At 41.6% G+C, this 24323-nt stretch overlaps 1 protein-coding gene across 1 annotated transcript in view; it reads left to right on the top strand.

Annotated features, from left to right (window-relative positions):
* The window catches only part of nxn (nucleoredoxin), a 76231-nt gene that overhangs the window by 44499 nt on the left and 7409 nt on the right, over positions 1–24323 (top strand). Inside the window, exons 2-7 of the mRNA XM_042486680.1 lie at positions 12601–12718; positions 16623–16756; positions 19379–19479; positions 19631–19737; positions 20524–20703; positions 21223–21347. Of these exons, the coding sequence (XP_042342614.1) occupies positions 12601–12718; positions 16623–16756; positions 19379–19479; positions 19631–19737; positions 20524–20703; positions 21223–21347 (765 nt within the window). The remainder of the gene's footprint in view (positions 1–12600; positions 12719–16622; positions 16757–19378; positions 19480–19630; positions 19738–20523; positions 20704–21222; positions 21348–24323) is intronic.

Here is a 24323-nt window from a genome sequence, read left to right on the forward strand (position 1 = left end):
AAAAGCAAGAACCCTCAGGAAATGGGAACCATTGTTGATGAGGCATCATTGTGCATCATCGCCCACAGCAGCAGAAGCTTTAAAGATATGTGAGAAGATGGACTCTTATTTCTTGGGAGAGAGAATGGCTGTCCGGCTCATATGGTTATATATAGAATAGATCCTGTATGTATGAGTGTGTTTGTTTGTGTGTATGTTCACATGCTAAGGCCAGGGAGTCCTGCTTCTGTCAGAAGTGTTTTATTTGGTGTTATTTTATGAGGCAGAGCAGACATTGTGGGTGTCATTGTGATTTATGAGGCTCCTCGCTGGCTGTGGAGGGCACAAATGGAACAAAAATGTATATAGTACCCTACCAAGTACAATGTCTCTACATCATGGCACTTATTGTGCATATTATGCTTTACTGAGTATGTTCAGGATATAATTCAAGACCTAAATAGACTTGTGTTTTTTGAGGATGACAGTAAAATCATTCAGTGGTGTTTGTTACATTTTTGGGCAATTGGGACAGAAAAAAATTTGAGAAAAACACAGTGAAATGCAATTTGTTGGGCAAAAACGGTGCTCTTATATTGTACTGTGAGACACGTCCAACAACCAGAGACTGGCTACATCAAAATCACAACCATGTAAGATTGCTGCCATAACCCACATCAACAAACATCCAGAACTGGACTTAAAATTAGGGCTGCACAATTAACCGAAATGTTAGAAATGAGACATTGTGGTGCTACAGAGATACTTCAGCCTAAAAATTATATTCCAGACATAAGGGAATAGCCTGTATGGTACAGACTGGGATTGCAGCAGTAGACCAGTTTCAAAGTACACTGTGGTATGAAAATTGACAGTTATCATACCGTGTACATTTGCATATCTAATGTATTTTAAAAAATGTAATTGGATGTAAAATCTCACTTTTATTTTTGTTATTTTCATTTTATACTAACATTAAAATAAATGGTTTTAAGTTTCAGTTATGGTAATAAAATGTTTACTTATGCCCCCACAACGCTCTGTTTTCATTTCTTTAAGGGTCATTGTGACTGATATGTGATCATTTCTTAGATGGTTGGCGTAACAAAAATTTCACAAGAGCACGTACTTCCTGACGACAAGAAACTAGGCGATGAACGAGATAATACAAGTGAATAGAAAACAAAGTCCACACAGTAGACCATGCTCCCAGAAATATTTAATTCAATTACCACTTAGGTGACATTTCAAGCTGCATGCTCTTCATTAGTTAAATTATAATGCAGACACACACCTTTAAAACTCACTAGACCATGTCACCTGATGGATCACATGACAGGTCACCTGGTACTCAGTAGGGCGCCTTCCATAACTACATATTTGGACAAAAACATAGACAACAATTTTATGCAGTGGATGAAATAGGTGATGAAACAAGGGGAAAAAAGAGATAGAAAATTGCAAAACTATGGATATAACATGAAAATCTCATGCTGTTGCAGCCCTAGAGCTGCCCTGATTATGCACAAAACACTGATAATGTGTCTGAAATGAACCCTTTAAATTTCCATAAATATTAATGTGTTGTGTTGTGATGGGATCGGGGATTGAGCTGCAGCTCAGGGAGGCATCCCAGGGATCCAGCACGAGGAGGAGTGGTGGGAGTTAAACGTGGGGTCAAACAGAGGGCACAACGGGGAAGCTGTCTGAACCCGACACCCACCCCTCCTCCTCCGCCGGCACGGCACTCCAGGAAACTGGGGTACCAGAGGAACAGCGATGTGGAGGCTTATGGGTAGAATTAATGCAAGGCTTCTGTGGGTGTGTTTGCTGAGTGCAGCTAATTGAGCACAAAGCACATGCGTGAAAATCAAGTTGTGCTGAAAGGCTTATTCTAATGTGTGTTTTGTCTCTTTATTAATATGTAATAGCCTGAGATTCCCCAAGTGCAGAGGCGTAGCCTTAATGAGGCTATACAAAGTGCTTTTTTTATGACCCATATCTGACCTTATTTGACGCCAGAATCACTCCATACTGTACTGGATTACTGTTGAGAAAGAGTTGAGTGTTGTTTTACCTTTTGGCACACAATGTGAAAAAAAACTTTTAAAAAATGCAGCGGGCTTTCCAAGTCATGAGTTGGCAGATGACTGAAAGTGTATTTTGCCAGTCTGAGAGGGTCGCACTAAGGTAACTGATAGAGCAAGTCCAGCTGGTTCAGAGCCAGACCAGCTTCATATCGTCTCTATCTGTTCGTCTGTTAGACCCTGCAGAACTCCTCTTGATGAAATGTAGGCCGATGGTAGAAGGTGTGAGTTACAGCTGAGAAATCATGACACAATGTTCATACTGCAAGCTTCCGTCATCCTGTCAACAGAGTCGAGGTAAATCATTACTGCTCACTTCAGCAGAATTCAATGACTGACTTACAGAGATTGACCTGGAAAGGAGTCTTACATTACGTCTCATATACAACTTATTGTGTATTTGGTTTCCACACTTGTGCAGACAAATCTGAAAAAGGTGTTAAGTCTCGAAAATTCTGAAGCTGCGTGTTTTCATTCCTTGTTAAAGATGTTTTTTTCCTTCCCTTCAGCTTAACTGGCAGATTGGTTGTTATAAGACATTTGTGTTTAAAAATTAAAAAATTAACAGCTGTGTATACTACTAACCCTGTATATGTGAGAGATAACTGATTTCACTGTCATATGGCATTGCTCAGGTTAACCCCTAAGGTACCCATGAACAAATAAATACTGCCATTGAACTTTCTCTATTATCTAGTTTGACATTTTGCTTATGGTTAACATTACTTTGTTTACCAGAAATCTATTTTTTGCTGCTCTAAAACAGAAGTTGCCAGTAGCCACACAGTGCAAACTGCCATTTTATCTGGGTGTGAAACTGCTGCATAGTTTATGAATAAATGATCGGATCCGTGCATAGATTTGCGTACTCGTCGATATCCTTTCCAACATTTTAGGCACTATCGGAGGCACTTCTGATGTCATTCACAGTACTGGAACAACTCTTTTCCCTGTATATGAAAGCACAGCCTGTCACTCAATGCGGCAATGCCCTTAGTTATGCAAAACTTGAAGCCTTAATTAAATGTAAAAGAGTGAATTACATAAAAATTAACTCTCTGTAAGTTGTCATGAACAGGAAATCAGCTTCAGAGACCAAAACTGTGTTTGTACCAGGCTGTAAATATGTTTATTTCTGTAAAGTTGGGCATTTAAACATGAGGGTCTGTGGAGATTGACTCTGTTTTGGTGCCAGCCTCATGTGGCCATGAGAGGAACTGCAGTATTGGAAATAAATACTGTAATTATTATGGCCCAAAGTTAGCATTACTTAAGTTAGTATTTCATCAAAATGTGGGATCACATTTTGTGTATTTAATAAAGCCTGTTTCACTGTGTAATGTTTCTGTACTGTACGGTAACTGTTCTGAGATGCTAATAGTGCAGAGTTATATTCATGACTCTTTTCTGCTCCTCATTGGATATATAGACGTTTACAACACAACAGTTCCAACCAAGATTGTCACTGTTTCAAAATTACTATGAATTTTAGCATTTTATACTGCATATAGTGCATGCCGTGCAAGAACGGAAAGTGTCGGCATAGCAATTGTATATTTTTATGCTAAAACACACACACAAAAACACAATTGTTAGCTAAGTGTTATTTAGTGATTAGTTGGTGCAAGACAATATCTCCACCACACGGCTTTGCACTGGGTCGTGATTCAGCATGACAATTTAGTGCGACAGCAAATCGGGATTCTCAGAAATGTATCATGTGACAAAAAAATGCTTCAAATGATAACCACACATCTATGTCCAGAGGACTGGAATTTTTCATTTTTTCCGCCTCTGATGGAGATGCATTTTTGTAGCTGGGAATGTCAGCTAAACATGCATGGACACACGAAAGCAAAGCGATACAGTTAGAATGTTTTCCACATTTGTGTGGTTACGGCCAGTGTGTGTGAGTGTATGTATGTGTGTGTAATAGGTTTACACTTTGCTCTTTGTGATGCATCATGAAGAAAGAGGGTGAGACGGGGAGTGAAATAAAGAACAGTAAGTCTATGGGGGAGGCAGGCAGACCGCTCTAAACACCACTGGGAGTGAAGAATGCACCCCCTGCAATCCCGACCTTTGACCTTGCCGAATGTAGGCCTCAGGGGCAGCCCACGCCTGTGGAGAGACAATGCTCCAGATACCTATTGAGCCCTGGCTTTTTACTCCTTTACAATCCCCCCTCCTGCTTTTTTAATGCCACGTTCTTTACTACATAAAACTTCTCGCCATACAGGGTCCAAGTTTGGATTTAGAGCCTGTATTCAGGGGGTCGCTTTTGTGCCTCCAAACAAGGCTGGAAGGGGGAAACACCCACACACCTCCTTCTTTCTCTCTCTCCTTCTCTCTCTCTTTCTCCCTTTTTCCTGCTGGGTTATTTCCCCTAAGCCCTCTGACATTCTGGCACCTGTTTTTCTCACAAACCCGTTAATTTATCACTGAATTATTAACTAAGAGCCCACAATGTGTCTGGCACTCTGTGACATGTCCTGACTTTGTGGAGGGGTAGTTGGGTGGTTGCCGTAGCAACAGGGGGGCCATTACAGGAAAAAAAAAAAAAGAAGCAATTTAGCCAGCGTCTTCTGTCGACGTTCTGTAGGATGCACCACCCAAATGGCTCGGCCGGAGAGTGTTAATAAAATGCTCGAGATTGCAGCCTTTTGCACTAAAGAGACATGATGCAAAATCCTGCTGTCTTCTTTTCAGCTCGACAGTTTTCATTAAGGGGAAATGCCCATCAGAATGGATGTGAAGTGCATGGTGAGCCTTTGTAATGAGTGCAGTGGAGTAGGTTGGAGTGAGTGGCCTGTACCTTTTTGTATTTTAGGAATATAGCTGACACTCAAGGCAGGAAAATGGAAGTGGTTTGAAAAAAGAAAAAAAATTGTGGTAACAGCGCTACAGATGGTGTTATAGGGTCTTTTTTACCGCCCCTGCATTTTTACACAGAACCAAACAACGGCAGCATCATTCTGCTCCAGTGTGTGATTATACACTGTATCACTTATCCCGCAATTAAAAGAGCCCTGACGGGTGTGACATGTAACGCAGCAGCATGGACCTCTAGTGTGACATATAACTTATAATATATAACTTATATAACTTATAACTTATATAGCTTTCTAAAAAAGGCATAACATGTTGATAACAAACATTCACCCTCTCTGTTATATGGCAGCTGATCTCATCCTCTGATCTCATCCTCTGCTAATTTCATTGTTTTCCCAGTTTGCGGGCATTTACGACCACTGTTCTTCTTCTCTAAATTATCCACTAATTGCCCCCCAACCCATGGTCACATCTTTGCAGCTTTACGTTTTACACAGACCTTGTTACAGCACTGTTACTACCTCTGTTCCCGACTCAGAGGCGAGACCACTGTGTCCTCCCTTTCCGCAATCGGACGTCATATAGAGAACGCCGAGGCGGCACAACAGGGTGATATAAGGGCCTTGAAAAAGTAGTGTAAATGTGGCTGGTGTGATGGTAGAGCCCTGGAGATGAAAGCATATGGTGGTTTATGTAATGCAAAACGAGATGAAGCATATCAAGAAAGAGGTCATCAGTCTAGCATGGAGAAAGGGCAGCAACTGTGCAGCTGTCACAGGGTTTGAAATGCGTATTTCACCATGGCGGTGAAGACTCTTGACCCGGTAAAGCGATAGTCGGGTCAGAGCAGCAGCACAGATGGAAGTGCGAAGTAACACACACTATCCCGCATAGTGTAGCTGAAGTATGGCTAAGAGGTGGGAGGGGAGGGCTTCCTTTGTAGCCGTGAAGAGCAGCGACAGGGTTTTGAAGTGGATACAGGCAGTTACTGAGAGCCTCAGGAGCAGACTGAGCAGAGGCAGGGTGTAGCATGGAGGAATGTAAGTCAAAGCTGGCTGCAGGGGCCCCAGCCAAAAAGGAGTTACAGCGGTGATGTAGGCAGCGAGTAATGAGCTAGCAGACAGGAGAATTTTTTTTCTCATCTGTCTTCAGCCATGGACTGCAGAGGAGAACGTTGAATTTAACCTAAAAACTTCTTGACACATGATGAATGATCTGCTACAGCTGTGCACTAACATGTTAACTTGAATCCATTTGCAGATTAAGTTATGCATTTTGCACAGGGGATGACTTGATTCTTTTATTATTTAAAGAAGCTTGTGTTAGCGCCTGCCAAGAGGCAAACCAAAAGTCCAGTCCAGTTCGCCTGCTCAAAACAACTACTGTAAATCTTTACGGTCAAGAGATCACACAGCCTGCAGACACTTGCAACAAAAAGAGTCCCAGTAAAAGAAAAATGCTGTTGTTGAACATGTCTTGTGTGGGGCTGGCCAGTCCGTCAGACAGACGACCTTCTGACAAATAGCTTCACACACTAACAACGAAGATCTATGGGAAGAAATCATTGACTGTTCTGTGCAGATCACTATGAATTTTACTCTCCTCTCTCTCCTCTTTTAAAGATTTAAATCAGATCAAACTGGAACATGATTTCCTCCATGTCCCTAATGTGGAACACATTGCTTGTTTTTCCCAAGTGCAAACTGTGCCAATAAATTCCCCCTTGACAGGAATAAAAAGATTATATGGGGAACATTTTTGCCCGGTAATAAATGCCAAAGAGAATTCCTGCTCAGGTTAAATTAAATTCCACAAATCTTGTGCAGTCATAAATAATAAACACTGTCGGCTGTTGATGTGGATAAAATGAAATGAATAACATGTAGTTTAAGTCCTTTTTTTTTACAAGATAAGATTTGGATTATCACCATTTGCCCCTTTTATAACACTCAGAGACAAACGACTTTGCTGTTATCAGCATCACAGCAGGATACCTCTCGTGTCATCCTTTGAAAGGCACTGGCTCTCCTTTGTAGTGGCACTGTTGTAATGAAGCAGCGATGGGAGCGTCTGGCTGACGCCTCAGGCCTAACCGGCCTAGTGAAAGCAGATCTGTGAGGAGATAGGGCCTCGAACAATGATGGGTGAATTGGGCAAGTTGAGTGATGAAATTTCTTCCACTCTAGTTCTCTCAACAGGGTGACACACACCACACCAGAGCCACTGCAAAGCCCCACTGGTTACTGACAGGAGGCTGAATGTCGCAGCAGGACGAGGCTGCGAGGGGTTTCAAAACTGAAGCAGATGTATGCACGTTTAAAACTTTCAGCCCTCTTTCAGGGGGTTCTCCACGTAAGCTAACTCCTTTCACAGGGCAGAATGTTGCCGTAAAGTGCAACAGTGCAAAGAAGCATGAAAGTGATCGCCACGCATGACATTTAACATGGAAATGTTGATGTCTCTGAAGGGGATGGTTTGCCTCCTTTTCTTCTTGCTCACCAGAATATACAGGTACAGGTAGGACATTAATGCAGCCATTGGTCCCATCCAAAAATATGTAGCTACATCTAAAAAGAATCAGCTTTTTCTTTGATCAGTGGGGCGATAAGATTTTCAACCTTGGTATGTCCATGCACACTGATCCGCCGGCCCCACAGTGGGCGGATTTGTCCGTCTTCTGGATATGGATCCGCAGCCATGCGTGATCCAATTAGCATGATGAGCACCGGGCGTAGAGTGAGGCTAATGTCTACATGTCCAAGAGAGTTAATGGATTGTTAGTATGGATTTCCAGCTCTCCCCAGAGTCTTAACAGTTGGTGGGCTCTCCACAGGGGTTATTGGCATCCTTAAACCGGTGTGTAACTATATAGCCAGGCCTCCTGCTCGGCTGTAGTTTCACACTCTGTTGATATTGATAATGAATAGAGGCGCCCTCAGAGAAAGTCATACAAGCACTACAGAGTGTTCTGTTGGGCACAATGTTTTGCATTTCTCCAACAAAAAGCTGTCATGAATTAGTAAAGAAAAGAGCTTGGACTGCAACTAATGGTTATTTTCATGATGGGAATATTTTTTCAATTATCTTTTTGTTTCCCTCAGTCTAAGGTGACATCTTTTAATGATTTGTTTTGTCCAACCAAAAGTCTTAAACCCAAATATTTTCGACTTTTAAACACAAAGAGCAAGTCCTCACGTGTTAACGCTCAGGTCACCAAATGGATAAAGAACTAGTGGTGCCAAAAGCTGACTGTCCCGTTGCCTCATGTTGCCTGTGTCTTGGCCAAAAAGTTGCCTGAACACCCCTCAAAGACCACAGCCAACAGCCAACTAGCACGTTCGTTCTGCACCTATGCAAGAGGAAATAACTCTCCACACCAGCAGGCAACAGTAGTCTGTATATGCTATTCAAAAACGGAAAATGGAAGACCGACAGGACGGATTGGAGACGCTAATTAGTCAGTTAGCATATTAAAAACAAACCCTGATGTTTTAAAGAACAAATGATATTTGATATGAACACGCAAACAATGAGTACAGTTACATGTACATGTACACGAGGGCCGACTAGTGCCAATGCAAAAACAAGGGCAACAGACGTTCTTCAGTGGCACAACATTGATCAATGGCCGACTGTCGGTTTGGTGTGTCAGGGCACTGAGAAGCTGGAATATTACTGAAAATTTTGATTGATAAATTAAGTTATTTATCAGTGATCGAAAAACTTGACAATCAGTTTCAAGGGAACAAGGTGACATTTTGAGAAATGCTCATTCATTTTCTTGTAGTGATGTAGATCAATAATGCTCTCACTAAATATAAAGCTGCAGACAGCAGCAGGTTAACTCAGCCTAGCATAAAGTTTGGGAACAGAAGGAAAAGGCTAGCCTGGCACTATAAAGATAATAAATTCTAAATACCAACATTGTGCAAAAAGCTAGGCTAACCAGCTGCTGGCTGTAGCTTCATATTTGTTGTACAGATATGAAAGCGGTATCAATCTCTTTATTCAACTCAACAGCAATAAAGCACATTAGAAAACGCTTTAATCAAATGAGTCCTGTTATAGACCAATAAAAACTTACAAGATGACAAAAATATCCTTAACACCTCTACTAAAAGGCAGGAGTGGTTTCTCAAGCCAAAGGATGAGGGCGGATTTGATTTATGTGTATTTTTTAGTATCATGTCACATTCTGCATTAATTGTCTCATAGACAGCCTGCGGCTCTTGACACTGAAACAGTGTTTCGGGGAAATGGATCGCTGTGGCATGTGATCCTCATCTTCTCTATTCTCGAGGAGGACACTGTTATTGAGAAAGCTATTGTCTTTGCTGTTTTGGAAGATTTTGGATTAACGTGTACAATGAAAACTCAGCTGTGACAAGTGTGGGATTCCCCCTTTTCCACCCCACCCTTGCACGATGAATTCATGTCTTCCAAGGTGCAGAAATCCATGTGTTTGTGTGCAACAGACTCCAGGACATGCAGCTTTTGTAGTTACAAGGTCAGTCAAATCATAACAGCCCATTCATTGTAAAGGCAGATCGAAAGCCTCGAAGGATTTAGCATCCGGGGATACTCTGATCTGCAGCCAAATCACCAGGCAGACGTGATTCGAGGATGCATTAAATTAGTGGTGAGACAAAGACAAGGAATTGGTTCTGCCTCTGAGGTTGCTACACAAATCTCACAGCTGCTCTCCTGATGCTGCAGCATGAGAGCACTGAAACGACTCAGAAAGCTTTAGATTTTGCACACATTTTCCTTTTGTAAGTTTTACTGCACTTCAATTATCTTGCTATGATCTGTGAGGCTCTTTACTCAACTGGTATCTATTTTTAGTTTCCAGTTTTAAAAATCATATTACCTCAGTGTGGATCCCTCTGGGTCTTGACACTGAATTCATTTCTTGGCATTTTAGTGCAGAACCAGTGCAGAACCAATCACCCTATCACTCTGCTTCCTTTCTTTCCTCTTGTGTCCCTTTCACACTAAATCCGGCTCTCAATCTCACATCATCAGCCCCAGATGACAGCAGCAGGCGGCTGAGTGAAATGGCCGCAGTGTCGGGCACGTTAGCATTTAGAGACGGTCACAGTTAATGCCCCTAAACCCCATCAATTTGTGAGCTGAGATTGAGTTTCCAGAGCAGCGTGGAGCGTGTGGTAAAACTGTTGACCTTGCTGAAGTTTGCTTTTGAGGGACTTCCAGACCAACATTGTCGGGAGGCTCCGGGTCGTCTTGTCCATGGGACAGAGCGTCTGACCTGCTTTCTGATCGTGTCTGTGGTTGACTTAGTGTGTGACAACATGTGCAAAGAGGAGACACAAAATATGAGTAAAACATGCACTCTGGAAGCTTTTCTCTTCTTATTCAGTCTGAATATCAGAGTCTTTGTGCTCCTGCAGTGAAGTCACTGTTTTAACAGAGTGAGCAACAAAAGGTTTTCGTCAACTTGTAACTGAACCTCAGGCTCTCTTCACGATCCCCAAGAAAAGCAGTGCTCACTTCATTTGGCTCAGAACTTGTTAGAATAACTACAGCAGCATCCAGACAGTGCAAATCATTATGTTATATGGTCACTTAAGTGTTTGGCTGAGTAAAGCAGGTAATAAATCGGATGGTGGTGTTAAATGTTTTTTTTTTTTTTTTTTCTTGGCAAAGATTAAATACGATTTTTTTAAATAACTCCTTGCAAAGTAATTTAAAGGGGACTTATTATGCTTTTACTGATTTACTGTCATATATAAAATTTTACAATGTCAGATGCGTATATTTAATGTGGCCAATGTTACTGCAAGTTTTTACACTACATAGCTTTCACTGCTACATTTAGCGACATGCCAACGTCAGGGAAACATGTAACCTTAGTTGCCAATGTTGTTAAATTCTCCCATATTTTTGATTATTTTCCTGCTGGAATGTCTGTGGTTGTGTTAAAAACTTTTATTTATTTTTTTTAACACAAGAAAGTGCCACTATACACAGTTATTCTCTTGCTGCAAGTACACTGCTACATGTAGCTATATGCTAATCTAGGGGAAACATGCAATCTTGATTGCTGATGTCGCAAATTTCTACCTGGTTTTGGATCATATTCCTGCTGAAACATGTCCAATTGTGTTCTGAAGCTTGTTTTGATGAGTTTTCGTGGTAGAAAGTGCCACTGTTATGCCTGAGTTATTCCCCCCGGCTACAACGACAGTGTAGAGATGCTGAGATTGAAGATATGGAAGACCCAGGTGTGCTGACCAGTCAGAGAAGACTGGGCTTTTTTTTGAGGTGGCATAAAGCGTCTGGCTCTAAAAAAAAGCTAGACACCATCGATAAACGGACAGAGCTCACTGTCATTTCCTGTATCTGTGTCACACGTTTATCGCCATCGCCACTGCCCCGCCCCCTGAGGAGGCTAGCAGCCGTCCTGTGTCTATTCATTCCAATGCGAGAAGTAAACATGAGTACAGATTATGTCTGATTCTGTTGCCTTTATAGTCACCAAAGTAAATATCTGACCCAGTTTTCACAAGCCATATATCCCCTGAAAAATCTTACACTAATACAGCATTTTTCAGAGAGATGAATTAGGAGAAAATAAATTTTGCTTGTGACCTACACAGATAATACAAGGGAAAGGGTGCTTTTTAACATAAAAGCATGAAATAAATGTTCTTGAAACCCGAAATGTATGTATCTAAAAATGTACATTAACTCTCCACTTTTAAGGCATTTTGATTCAATAAAAACTGGTCAAAACCTGAAGGATGTAGGTCAAATAAAAGAGAGTGGAACACATACTGACACTATAGTCCTCTGGAGACCACGTGTCTCACTATCCTGTCTGAATGGTCTGATCTGGTATCTTGATTTCATGTGAGGAATCCCCTTTTTCTTTTTGTGCACATGCTGAAGCAGCAACATTGCACAGTGCAGATTGCCACTCTTTACAAGGCAAGGCTATTTTCTATTCAGAGCGTAGGACTCTTCCCTCTGATATGGAAAGTAAGTCTCAGATATGTGAAATGCTTGATCTCCTCTTTGATGTTAAGAACTACACTGATCGCTGAACTCTATAAATAGCGTCAGTTCATGCTTGGATTTCTGGCTGTAAAGGATCTTTTCTGACTTTATGAGGCTGTATTCATTTCAACTCATTTATTAAATTTATATTTAAGGCCTATCGCTGCTCATAAATGATATGGAAGCTTGAATCGTCCAAAAAGGTCCTACAGTGCTCAACACTTTAGGAAGGATTCTGAAGGATTCTTTTTTTCTGTACTGCAGAGAAAAACTAGTGTGTTTTTCAGCTGCTTTTACTTTTATTCATGGCACAGCAGGGACAGCATGAATTTGCTCCAATTCAGCTTCTTTTTAAGTGCAGCAGTTTGCTCCTCACCCTCTGCTAATTCACCTCAGCACTGACTGCACTCCTGCATTTTTTTTTATTCTACCTCCTGAGTCTCTTTTTAACAATAAAGAAGGTGTTTGTGCTATAAAATACATATAGTGCTCAGATGACATTTGTTTCATTTATACTGCAGTATTTCAGGTGGACATACTGCACTGCATAGCTGCACCAAAGACGTTTTTTTTAGACTGGTTCCAATGTTTTTCCAGCACTGGAATTGATATAAATAAGAACGTTAAGGTCTTTTTCCATCGTTTTTTTCCAACCATTCCTCTCATCTCTTTCTCTCCACAGATGAAGCTGTGGAACAAGTACAAGGTGACCAGCATCCCATCTCTGGTGTTTGTGGACGCAGCTACGGGGAAGGTGGTGTGTCGAAATGGTCTACTGGTGGTCAGAGATGACCCTAAAGGTGAGGTCGACAGTCTCCGCAGCCACACACACACACACGTGCACTTGTGGTATTATTGGCGAAAGACATCATGCTGATTTATTTTTATCCTCTGACCTCAAGCTCTGAACTTAATCCTCTACTAAATGGTTAACCTCAACCCCAACTGCCAGCCGTGAACCCTAAATATTTCGCCATTAAATGAGGTAATAGGAAGACATTTGAGGGTCAAAAGGTCAGAGCAACATCAATTTCGCACATACTTTGTCTGTCATACCTGTGTGACCCTGAATTCTTCAGTTTGTGTGGGCTGTGGGTAATAGACGAGACGCTGCTTATCCCTGAGTAATATCCTGAAGTACTGCTATCGGGATAGTAACACACCCAAATTCTCAGAGCTTCTACTCTGCTGTTATACCTGCCTCCCATAAAACTACAGCAGGTAGGAATATTCCCCTGTGGCAAGGGGGTATGATTGAGCACCTTAAGTTTAACATATATTTTTTTTTATTTCTGGAATGTCAGCTTCATGTGTTTTTACGCACATTTCTAATTTCTGCTTGGAAAAAAAAACAAAAAACAACTGGAGTAATAATAATTTTAAAAAGAACGAAAAAACTTAAAAGACCATAAGTATGTCTCTTTCATGTATAATCACCTGAAAATAAGAATCATTGTGTTTTTGTTAGCTTAGAATGAGCTGTTTATAGCTACATTACATAGGGAGCGGGTCCTTGTCTACGGAGATCACCATGTTGCATCATCGTGTTTCTGCAGTAGCTCAGAACGGACAAACCAAACACTGCATCTAGAAAGGGTCATTTGCATTTCCAGATCAGCCACTGTAGGTAGCAGCCTTTTACGACAAGTCAAACCACATTAGAAAAACATTCTTTCTTCACATGAAACTGGTTTAATCTGTGTTTTTGCTGGTTTAAATCACTGAGCCGTCTTGTTTTAGTGGAGAAGAGACCTCTGCTGATAATTCGGCTCCTGGTAAAAACCTTCTGAAAATCTGGATCTTAAGTTATCAGAGAAAAATGGTGAGCACACATTAGCTGGTGCTGTGCTCATGACTTATCAGCAACAAGCCAAACAATGTCAAAAGAACACTGATTGGTAATGTGGAACTGCTTTATTTGCTGTTTTTACTGGTGTGAATCACTGGATCAATTTGTTCTAGAGAGGAGGAGATCTCTGTGGATAAGTTGGCTCCCAGTAAAAAACCTCCTGAACAATGAATACTTGTGAAAAGTTAACTGGGAGTAACTGGGAGTGGCACATGGGAGAAGTTTCAGCTGGTTGCAGTCTGTGATCCTCGGTGCTCAGTGACACGAAATCCCACACACTAGACCTTTAACTCAGCAACAACGCAGAATAATATGTAATTCTGCTTATGATTATATACTTAAGTGTACAGTACAGCTTAGTTGCACCACCTAAATGAGTTTGATTAAAATGTAAGTAAACCAAGATATAAATGAGGGCAGAGGTCACACCTGCATACACACAGACACAACACACTCTGTGATGGTGTTTACCGGTTTAGAGGTCCCTGTGGAGAGATTGCAGTGCCACATCTTTCAGCATTTGGCTAAAACATTTTGCAATAACTTTTCCACCACTCGTTTGTGTTGATTCTTTCATAATTATGGTGCTGCATGAATATTATAGCGTGTCCGTGTCTCACTCCCTCATCTGCAAACCCTATAATTTCTGCACTTTGAAGTGGAAACAGAGAATTAACAAGAGTGAACTTGCATTCCTCTCCCCGTGCAGAGGACGTCCTCTGAGGCTGTGAAGATCTCAATGTTTTAAACGCTGCTTCTTCAGACTGCGTTAGGTCAGCGTGAAAAGAAGTGCCAATAGTCATGTGAGGAGAGAGAATAGCGGCTCTATGGCAGCACAGCGGTAAAGCAGAATGGATTTCACATGAGGATTGTGACAGATTTCGCTGCGTGGTTAATGAAAGCCAGTCCAAGCCGGCAGAATTATCCATGATTCATTAGCCGTTCTTCCAAAGTAGATGTAGCTGGAGAACAGATTCATCTCTGGACTCAGTTTCAGATATGGGCACAGGACTTTATTATGGCTTCATTTTATAATGCTTACCACTTAACAGGCTCACATTTTTTGTTTTATTGTACTTTTTTTCATCTTTTCTTCATTTGAGAGCCAAACTGATGCGACAAATCAATGCAGCCTCGGTTAGAAAGAGAAAAAGGGCACTAAAAGTTTGCCGACATCCTGACTGGGAGGGGCGGGCAAACGATTCAGGGCCCTCTGCCTTTCACTCTCCATGAAAGGCCTGACTTGAGTGGCGGCAGACTAGCCTACAGCGCAAAGATGGAGTGCACTTTTACAATCAGGACAACAATAGAAGGCCGTGTCAGCGCAATGCAGACGTGTCATTCCTGCTTAATGAAGCCCCAGACTGCCACATTCGCATAAAGAGCCCATTATGAACCAGCCATACAAGGTTTTATTTATGATTGCCTCCTTTTTAATTTGCCTCTACCAAATGCATCTCCAGAGCTCGACAGCAACAATGAAGACAACCTTGAAAAGGAAATGAAAAGTGTGAAGGAGAGCGGCAGGGAAGTAGATCTGGCAGCCTTCATTTGCTTGAGAGGCACGGCTTTCAGTCGTCATTAAAACCATATTTTGAATGCAGTGTGTCTTTTCAGTCACAGATGTCACAAAAAAGCCTGTAAGTGATGTATACATGACAAGTTCTTGTTGTCAGCCACAACACAGACAGAAAAAGCGTCTTTAGTTTAGAGCTGCAACCATTTGTTGATTCAAAAAAAAAAAAAAAAACAGAAAAGGGTACTTTTAAATAGTACTTCTAAAAGTAAGAATTTTGTGTTTGCCTTCGTCTTCTATGACTTTAAACTAAATTTTATTTAGTCTTTGCACAAAAAAAGACATTTGAAGACGTCAAACTTGGAATGAGCATTTTCACCATTTACTGACATTGTATAGACCAAACAATTTATCAGGAAAGAATTAGAAAAGTTAAACAATAATGAAAACGATTTTTGGTTACAGTCCTACTCTGGTTCTTCATCTCACCTGAAACAAGTTAGTTTAACTACTCGAATGCAGTAGTTTGAGTTTTCTACTATTGACCCCTCTGCCCTCTGATTCTTATTTTTAGGTTTTAGTCCTTCTGTGCTTTCTAGACTTGTGTTTTTTATCTGTTTGTCGTTTGTAATTTGTTGTTTTTAATTTGTTTTTTACTGTGAGCTGCTTGGCCCTTTAATTTCCTGCTGGATTAATAAAGTTAATCTAATCTAATCTAATCTAATCATTTGGTTGTTGCTGCAGTGAGTTTGTGACTTGCCACAAGTCGGTTTGTTTTTGCGGAACTTTTTACTAAAGTTAGCCCTTTAAAACAGCTGTAATAGGAACCGTACACTTAAAAATATCCACCGCTTTGACCATCCTGCTGTGTCGATTTGAATGTGAGTGTCTGTTCTTCTCTCATTCTGTTCCTATGACACCAAAATGTCACCGTCAGCATAAATTGTAATTACTTTGGGAAACTCCTGACTTTCGATTTAGCACCATCACCAGGTCAAAATTTCAGTTGGTCTAATAGTTTGGTTTATGACCAAATAACCTGCAAAACTAATGACATACTGATGAGCCTTAGCTAATAATTATGAGCACACTAACCTAAGATGGTGACCTTGGTAAACTAAAGTTAGTTCTTCCAAACATCAGCATGTTCACATTGTCAGTTTGGGCATGTAGGCATGCTTGTTAGCATTTAGCCCAAAGCCCTGCTGGACTCATGTGCCGCCTCACAGAGCTGCTAGCATGGCTGTGAACTTTTGTTTTCTTATCTTTCTTTTTCTAATCCTTTTCTTCCCCATGTATCCATGCCCACTGCCCCCTCCACTCCCCTACCCTCTCTCAGGCCTGGAGTTCCCCTGGGGGCCGAAGCCATTTGCGGAGGTGGTGGCAGGGCCTCTGCTTAGGAACAACAGGCAGACAACAGACAGCAGCTCTCTGGAGGGACACTTCGTGGGAGTCTACTTCTCAGCACACTGGGTGAGTGCAGAGAGAAATGGGACAAAGAGGACGCTGATTTTTTACTTGTATGGTTTCTTACTCTGTCAAAACACCCAAACATTGGTGCAACGAAAGGGCATCGGCAGCAGAGCGGAGCAGGAAGAGACGGAGCAGTTAGTGGAGACAGATAAGAGAGAGGAGCAGGAGGGTGGCAGTGACTCCATTGTGTTTGTGTGTTTACACTAACAGTGGTTTGCTATCCCTGTCATTGCTCTCACCACCACCTCTGGACCTCTTTAAACATAGGCACTGCTCACCACACTCCACTGACATCATCACTATTGTCTTTTTCTCTGCTGGACCTGCTGATAGCCATTGAAGGTCATGACTCAGTGAGGCATAAAAGTCTTTATATCATCGGTGGGCTGTTCCTGATGAGATGCAGCTCAGGCTTTACAGAGGCCAGTCATCACCGCAGCTGCCAGAGCCGCAGCCTCAGAGACCGGCTCTTCAGAACGGTGACGCCTGAAGCCTGGCTCAGACCCCAGACCCATACAAAATTCAAAAGGACAAGTCACAAAAGCCATTACAGTAGTTTATTTGCGGGGTTTTTACACCACATTCCTCCTGGTTAGTCGTGTAAATCTATCCACTATTAAAGTAATTTAACAAATATGGAATGCCAGCACCTGGCCTTGGCATCCGTTTACACAGAAGCTTTTTTCCCCTTAATGTTCTTGGGACATGAAATGGCCTGTGGCAGAGAAACATGACCTATATTTTTCACTGTGCTTTTGCTTTTTTTGCCTGCAGAGTGAGGGAATGTTTCTTCCAACTCTTAACAATAAATCTTAAGATGATAGTTTTTAGTCACAAATATCCACACAAAAAACGCCAACATAAGACTTCTTTATGATGCTTCAGCTTCGACACCAACTATTATAAAGTTACTACAGTACACAGTGTTTACTTATATGTGCAACCACAAAAGAAGTCGATTAGTGAGCAGGGAATTGATTGAGGCTTTGTCCTTCACTCTCTCACTCCCACAGTCCCTTTGTGTCGGTATGATGAGAGTTCATGCCTGGATCAATACAAGTGCTTGATGTACTTTATCCACTATAATCAGCTTGAATGGTAATAAAACACGGTGTGCACTTTGTCAATAAATTGAGACAGAAAATATACTCAACCTACAGGTGAGATAATGAGCAGTAATCTTGTTTATTTGTTTAAACATTAAAGAAACCAATTATAAAAGACATGTATGTACACAGAGACTTCCGATATACATATACAAATTAACAAACACATTTACGCCTACATATACTCACAAGTCATGGCTTCAATATTAAAAGCCTGTGTAGAAAAAGAAGGAAAGCTAATAAATAATAAAAGACATGTATGTACACAGAGACTTCCGATATACATATACAAATTAACAAACACATTTACGCCTACATATACTCACAAGTCATGGCTTCAATATTAAAAGCCTGTGTAGAAAAAGAAGGAAAGCTAAAGTAACATGCTGACATATGAAAGCATTGCTTATTAACATTGCAAGGCTGCATGACATTAGGGTAATAAAATCCATATGTTTGACACAATACTTCCATTAATAATCCGTCATTGTTTAATAGATGACTGATGCTTTTGTTCTTTTTATCAAATTTGTCTATGATCCATTTTAGTCCTGCCCTTGCTTTATTATTGTATTATTATTATATTTATTGTATTACTTTATGTAATAAAACCTTTTATTCTCTTTTATTTACCTTTTACTTCTTTAATCATGTAAACCTGTGATAAGGCAGCTCCTATCCCCCCCCCCCCCCCCCCCCCCCCCCCCCCCCCCCCCCCCCCCCCCCCCCCCCCCCCCCCCCCCCCCCCCCCCCCCCCACACACACACACACACACAGCCCATCCTCTCTAGACACACAAGAAGTACATAAAAAAATACAAAAATATAGTAATAATAATAAAAATAGTGATAACAGTTAATGATGTGATTACTAATGATATGTATAGCTTCTACTAGCAAGTTAAAAAACAGGCTCATCAGCAGTGCCACCTTAAAAAGGCACTTAACCTCCTGTTGTATTACTCATGTGCTGTGTAAAGAGGAGTGACTTGACTTGGCTTTACTTATATAAGGTATAAACATGAATATGATAACCAAATAGGTTATGGAAAGAAACTAACAATATTTTACTGGAGACATTTTTTCCGACGTCTTTTTTACCAGAAGGCAAACTTCGAGGAGGTGGTCCAAAAATGTTTCCCCCAAAAAGCATGAATTGCACAAGTTCTTAAACCCTGTCTGCTGTAACTAGATTCTGATGTCATAATAATGCCAGCCATACCAGTGCTCCCCCTGCCTGGACACAGTGTGGGCTCTCCAAACACACAGAACAACAAACACTTTCTCAAGCTGGAGATTTACAGCAGGATTAATGGCTTAAGAAGTCTATTTTTGAAAGCAGTCGGATACAAAACAAAAGAGAATTACTAGTTTGTGGAAAGGTGTTTGTTGGTGGAAGAAAGTTTGGAAATACCCAAAGAGATGGAATTTGTGATTATGTCTGATGTGTAATCATGATTCACTCCCTTTTATGTTCTCTTTATCTCTCTCTCTCTCTCTCTCTCTCTCTCCGTTAGTGCCCGCCATGCCGCAGTTTGACCAGAGTCTTGGTGGAGTCATACCGAACCGTCAAAGAGTCGGGTCAGAAGTTTGAGATTGTGTTTGTCAGCGCCGACAGGTAAGATTCACAGAGCCAGAAAATAGACCACATCATAATTATTGACACATGCATCTGTCTCTGTCTGCTAAGAATACAAATAATCCCTCTTGGCTATTTGGTTGTTTATTGAGACACTGAATCACTATCTATTTTGTTCTTTCCTCTCCAGGTCAGAGGAGTCCTTTAAGCAGTACTTCAGCGAGATGCCGTGGTTGGCGGTGCCATACTCAGACGAGGCTCGGCGGTCACGACTCAACAGACTATATGGAATACAAGGTATTGTGCAGCTACCTCCTCATTATTAATGTTGCTTTTAAATCCTCAAGCTGAGAATAGAGAGTGTAGGTTTCTTTTTCTGCCGTTACGTCACACACACTGAAACCCTGGCACAATGGCTGGCAGCTCTTTGTGCTGGGCAGACAAACACTAACACGGATTGCCCTGCAGCCTGAGGAATGTGGGCCGGTTATCAAGTCTACGGTCTTGTTCGCTACGGAAGTGCTGCGCCTCTCCCTGTGTCTCGCTCTTTCTCCCTCCACTCTGTGTGTGTGCACAGAGGGCTGTGGATGAAGTTAGTAAGAGCTGGCTCTCGGCCTCTCCTACAAAGAATTTGAGGAATGCATAGAGGACGAGTCAACACTGCCCCCCCCCCCCCCCACCCCCACCCATGCAGTTCATGATGGCCCCCACCTCTGCTGACTTCAGTCCACATGCGCAGACAGGAACACACTCACGTAGACAGTATGCTCCTGGATGGTGTCTGTTTCTGATGTCTTAATAGGGCGAGGAGATTGATAAGGCTGTTAATAGGGCGAGGAGATTGTAGTCAGAGGGATGACATGTGGAAAAAGTGAGCACAGCACAAGTGAAAGCAGACAGAGGCAAAAACTGGTCAGAAAAGGTCCAAAACTTCCACACAACAAAGAGAATCTCAGTGGGAGAGGAAGCAGTTTGCATCATAATAAACGGAAATGACCCAAACCACCTCCCACGCTGTTTTCCTGCTCTCTGCTCTTTCTCTTCCTGTCCCACCACCCTCACCTCCTCTCTCTCCCTCACCAGGTATTCCCACGCTGATTCTGCTTGATGCAGAGGGTCACATGATCACGCGACAGGGCCGCGTTGAGGTGCTGAATGACCCCGAGTGCCGGCTCTTTCCCTGGCACCCTCGGCCCGTGCTGGAGCTCAGCGAGGCCAACGCCGTGCAGCTCCACGAGGGGCCCTGCCTTGTCCTGTTTGTGGGTGAGTAGATGGGCAGCCTCTGCAGCTCCACATGGGGCTCTGCCTGGAGCTGCATGAATGGAGTGGCATTTATGTGGACCATATTGAATGTCAGACTCTGTGGAAAATTTCTTCCAGTGTTGAAAAGTCCAAAGGTCTGTCGGAACTGTTTTCGTATATATATCTATTTATATGCTAATAGAGAAGGTGCAAGGAAGCAAAGTCCAGGTGGTTTGTGAAAAGCACAGAAAAATGACATGAATGTAGGACAGTTACTGGTTTTGTGAAGACTAAATGCCAAAGCTGGACAGTGGTGACCCTGAGACCACCCTGGTGTCTCTCATGGTAAAACTGGATTACAAAACAAGACAAAGACCATCTGTACTCTTTCTTTCATGTCCTCACTCATCTGTCCACCAGCCAACTCTCCTTCCGTGCTTCCCATTTCACTCATCTGTGCATTTTTTTTCGTTTCCCAGATGGCTTTTTTTTTAAATATACTTTTAATGTCTTCCTGTGTCTTTCTCCTGGTTTGTTCAGATGCAGAGGAAGAAGGTGAATTGGAGCCAGCCAAGGAGCTGATTCAGCCAATCGCAGAGAAGCTTATGGCCAAGTACAAAGCAAAGGAAGAGGAGATGCCGCTGCTGTTCTTTGTGGCTGGAGAGGTGAGATAAGCCACTCGAGGCACAGTCAAATGACATTTCACACAAACTTGTATAGCTGACGTTGGGTCTGTGAACTTGTCTGCAAGTGTTTGTTATACTGTGCTTTAGTTATGACATATGGTACAACAACCTGACCGATAGTGGAGTTTTGAGGGTGATACTGATTTTTAAAGGAACAGTGTGTAAGATTTAGGGGGATTAAGTGGCATCTAGTGGTGAGGATTGCAGATTGCAACAAGCTGAAACGTCTCCCGGTTAAAATTCCTTCAGTGTTCAATGTTCACAAGGTTTTTACAGGGTGCAGAATTATCCATAGAGGTCTGTCTGGCATGTCGGAGACGGGCAGCTAGCCTTGCACCTGCTAATGTGTGCTCACCTTTTTTGCCCATCTTTTTTTCTCTGATAACTTTTTCTTTTCTTTTTTCGGGTGCCAAATTATCACTAGAGGTCTCTTCCAAAACCATGGACCCAACAATAAAAATGTGTAAAATGTAGAGGTAAATGGCTCTTTCTTAGATGCTGAAAAACACTATGATTTATTTATTTATTTTTAGATGATTATACACAAGAGATCGCATATGTATTAAATTGTATTCCATTTCTGCCTATATATATCCTAGATCCTACACACTGTACCTGTACTTTAGAGCAAAAAGAAATGTAATGATTTATTGGCCAATATTTAATTGCGGTTTTTTACATACGTATGTAAATAACAATCAACAATCATTTATGATTAGGATCCCATAAATATGCACTTTAAAGATTAATAACCATATTTTTTTTACTGAACAGAACCCTTAAACATTAAAAAAAAAAAAATAAATAAATAACTTGCCAGTGCACTCTGGAGGACAATTCATTAGAAGGTTGTATTTCTAGCCACCTGGTAAATATTCACTCTCCTTTTAGCTCCAGTTTTGGTCTCCACCAGTCAGAAATCTATGGTAGATAGAAACACAAAAAAATATTTACTGTAGCCTCTTTAAACTGGGTCATGAAAGAATAATGAGCAAGATAAGCACTGAGCGAGCAACTTAACAATTAAAAAATGAGCAAATCAATACAAGGTACTAGGTAACTTTATTGTCATTTTTCTTATTTAAGAAGAAATTAAATTTAAGGTGATCCTAAATCCTGCTACACATGCTACCAGAGAAAATCAAATCAGCAACAAAAAATCTCCAACATATCTAATGCATTTCTGAATTTAATACTCATCAAGGACACCAAGACCTTTTTTATATATTTATATATATATATATATATATATATATATATATATATATATATATATATATATATATATATATATATATATATATATATATATATATATATATATATATATATATAATAAATCTGTAATAATCTGATTCCAGCCAATATATGCCCAGCCAGCAATTTATCAGTTGGGCTCTGATCACATATTGTAAATCCCTGGTTTGTATCTGCACCTAACACCTTGGTCTATTGTTGAAATGACGGCATTAGAGGCCCCTCTTTGAGCCTCTTGGACCTGAAAGAGGGACACTCACGCCTATCCATGACCCAGAATTCAACTTGGTGCCTCTATCATGATAGGTAGAACCAGAGCGTGCCAGCATACTTTTTCTCCACTCCCAAATAATCCTTCCATCTCCTACTTTATCTCCTCCCACGTCTCCCCCCATGTGGGACGGACCGTGGAGTTTTCATAACTGGTGTTATCTCATGTTGTTCTGTCTCGACCTTTCCAGAGCTGGTGGAGTTAGCAGCAGCGGCAAACATAATTACCAGATTAGCTACCTCTCCCCAGTTCCCCGCTTCTCTGCCCTCCAGCTCCCCTTCCTCCCAGATCTCTCTGCCCAGCAGTCGGGGAGGACTGCGCTGGTTTCTAGTGTCACACATTGAGGGTGGGCTCAGGTTTCGTGGCCGTGGGGCTCACACATGTGCTAACTGTCTGACCCTGTGTGTCTGTCCAAGGTCGCCCGTCAGCCTTGAAATGTCACTGACATACGTACACAGAACAAGAAAAGCTCACAGAAAGACAGGGGCTGACATGATAGTGTTTCGTGTTCATTGTCTGCGTGCCAGTATTTATTTGACCTAACACAAAGACACATTGTTGCACTGCAGCTTGTAGTGATTGAGAAGCATCTTGTGTTATAGCTGCAGTCTACGTTTGCTTTGTTTCCCCTGTGGCACACATGCTAAGGCAGATATTTTTACATCCATGCAGTGAAGATATAATTTCCTGGCTCTTGCTCAACTGGCTATGAAATCACCAGGTTTCACTTCTAGATCGGATTCACGCTCGGATATCACTTCCCGTTTCAGAGAGTGGAGCTTCCAGGCTCTGGGCTCAGACTCCGGCACCTTGGCCCGGGGTAGTCCTGGTAGTTGCACGCTGCTTGCCAGGCCAGCTGCTGGGTTTTCTGTGTCCATGAGACAGCAGTATGTTGGCAGTCTCTCAGGGGGGAGAATGATACAGGATCATCTTACCCCACTGAAAAAAAACATACGCCACAGAGTAGTATACTGCTTTTATGAACACAGAATGAAAGATCTTTTGTTCTTTTAGTTCTACTGTGTACTGGCTATGCATGCAAAATTAACTCCAGTGGCATTATCCAATCACATGAGAATTTAATAGTTTTTTGTGGCAAGCAGCAATGGTTCTTCTCTCCAACGTTCTCATGCTTGATTTTATGTGTAAAACTCAATAAATATTGTATTTTTAGCCTTTTTTAGTGGTTAGGCTGTATGGATGGCAATTGTCCACCAACCGCTTTAGTCCAGACTGAAACATTTCAGCAACTATTAGATGGACGACATTAGATTTTGTTCCCAGAGGATGACTTTGTGTTTGGTGATCCCCTGGCCTCTCCTCTCTACAGCCACCATGAAGTTAACTTTTGTTTTTTTTTTTTAATGAAATCTCTGAACAACAGGGTTTGTCATCGCACACTACACACACAGTCATGGTGCTCAGCA

Source organism: Plectropomus leopardus, chromosome 5 (assembly GCF_008729295.1).
Source record: "Plectropomus leopardus isolate mb chromosome 5, YSFRI_Pleo_2.0, whole genome shotgun sequence".
In the NCBI taxonomy this organism is placed as follows: Eukaryota; Metazoa; Chordata; class Actinopteri; order Perciformes; family Serranidae; genus Plectropomus; species Plectropomus leopardus.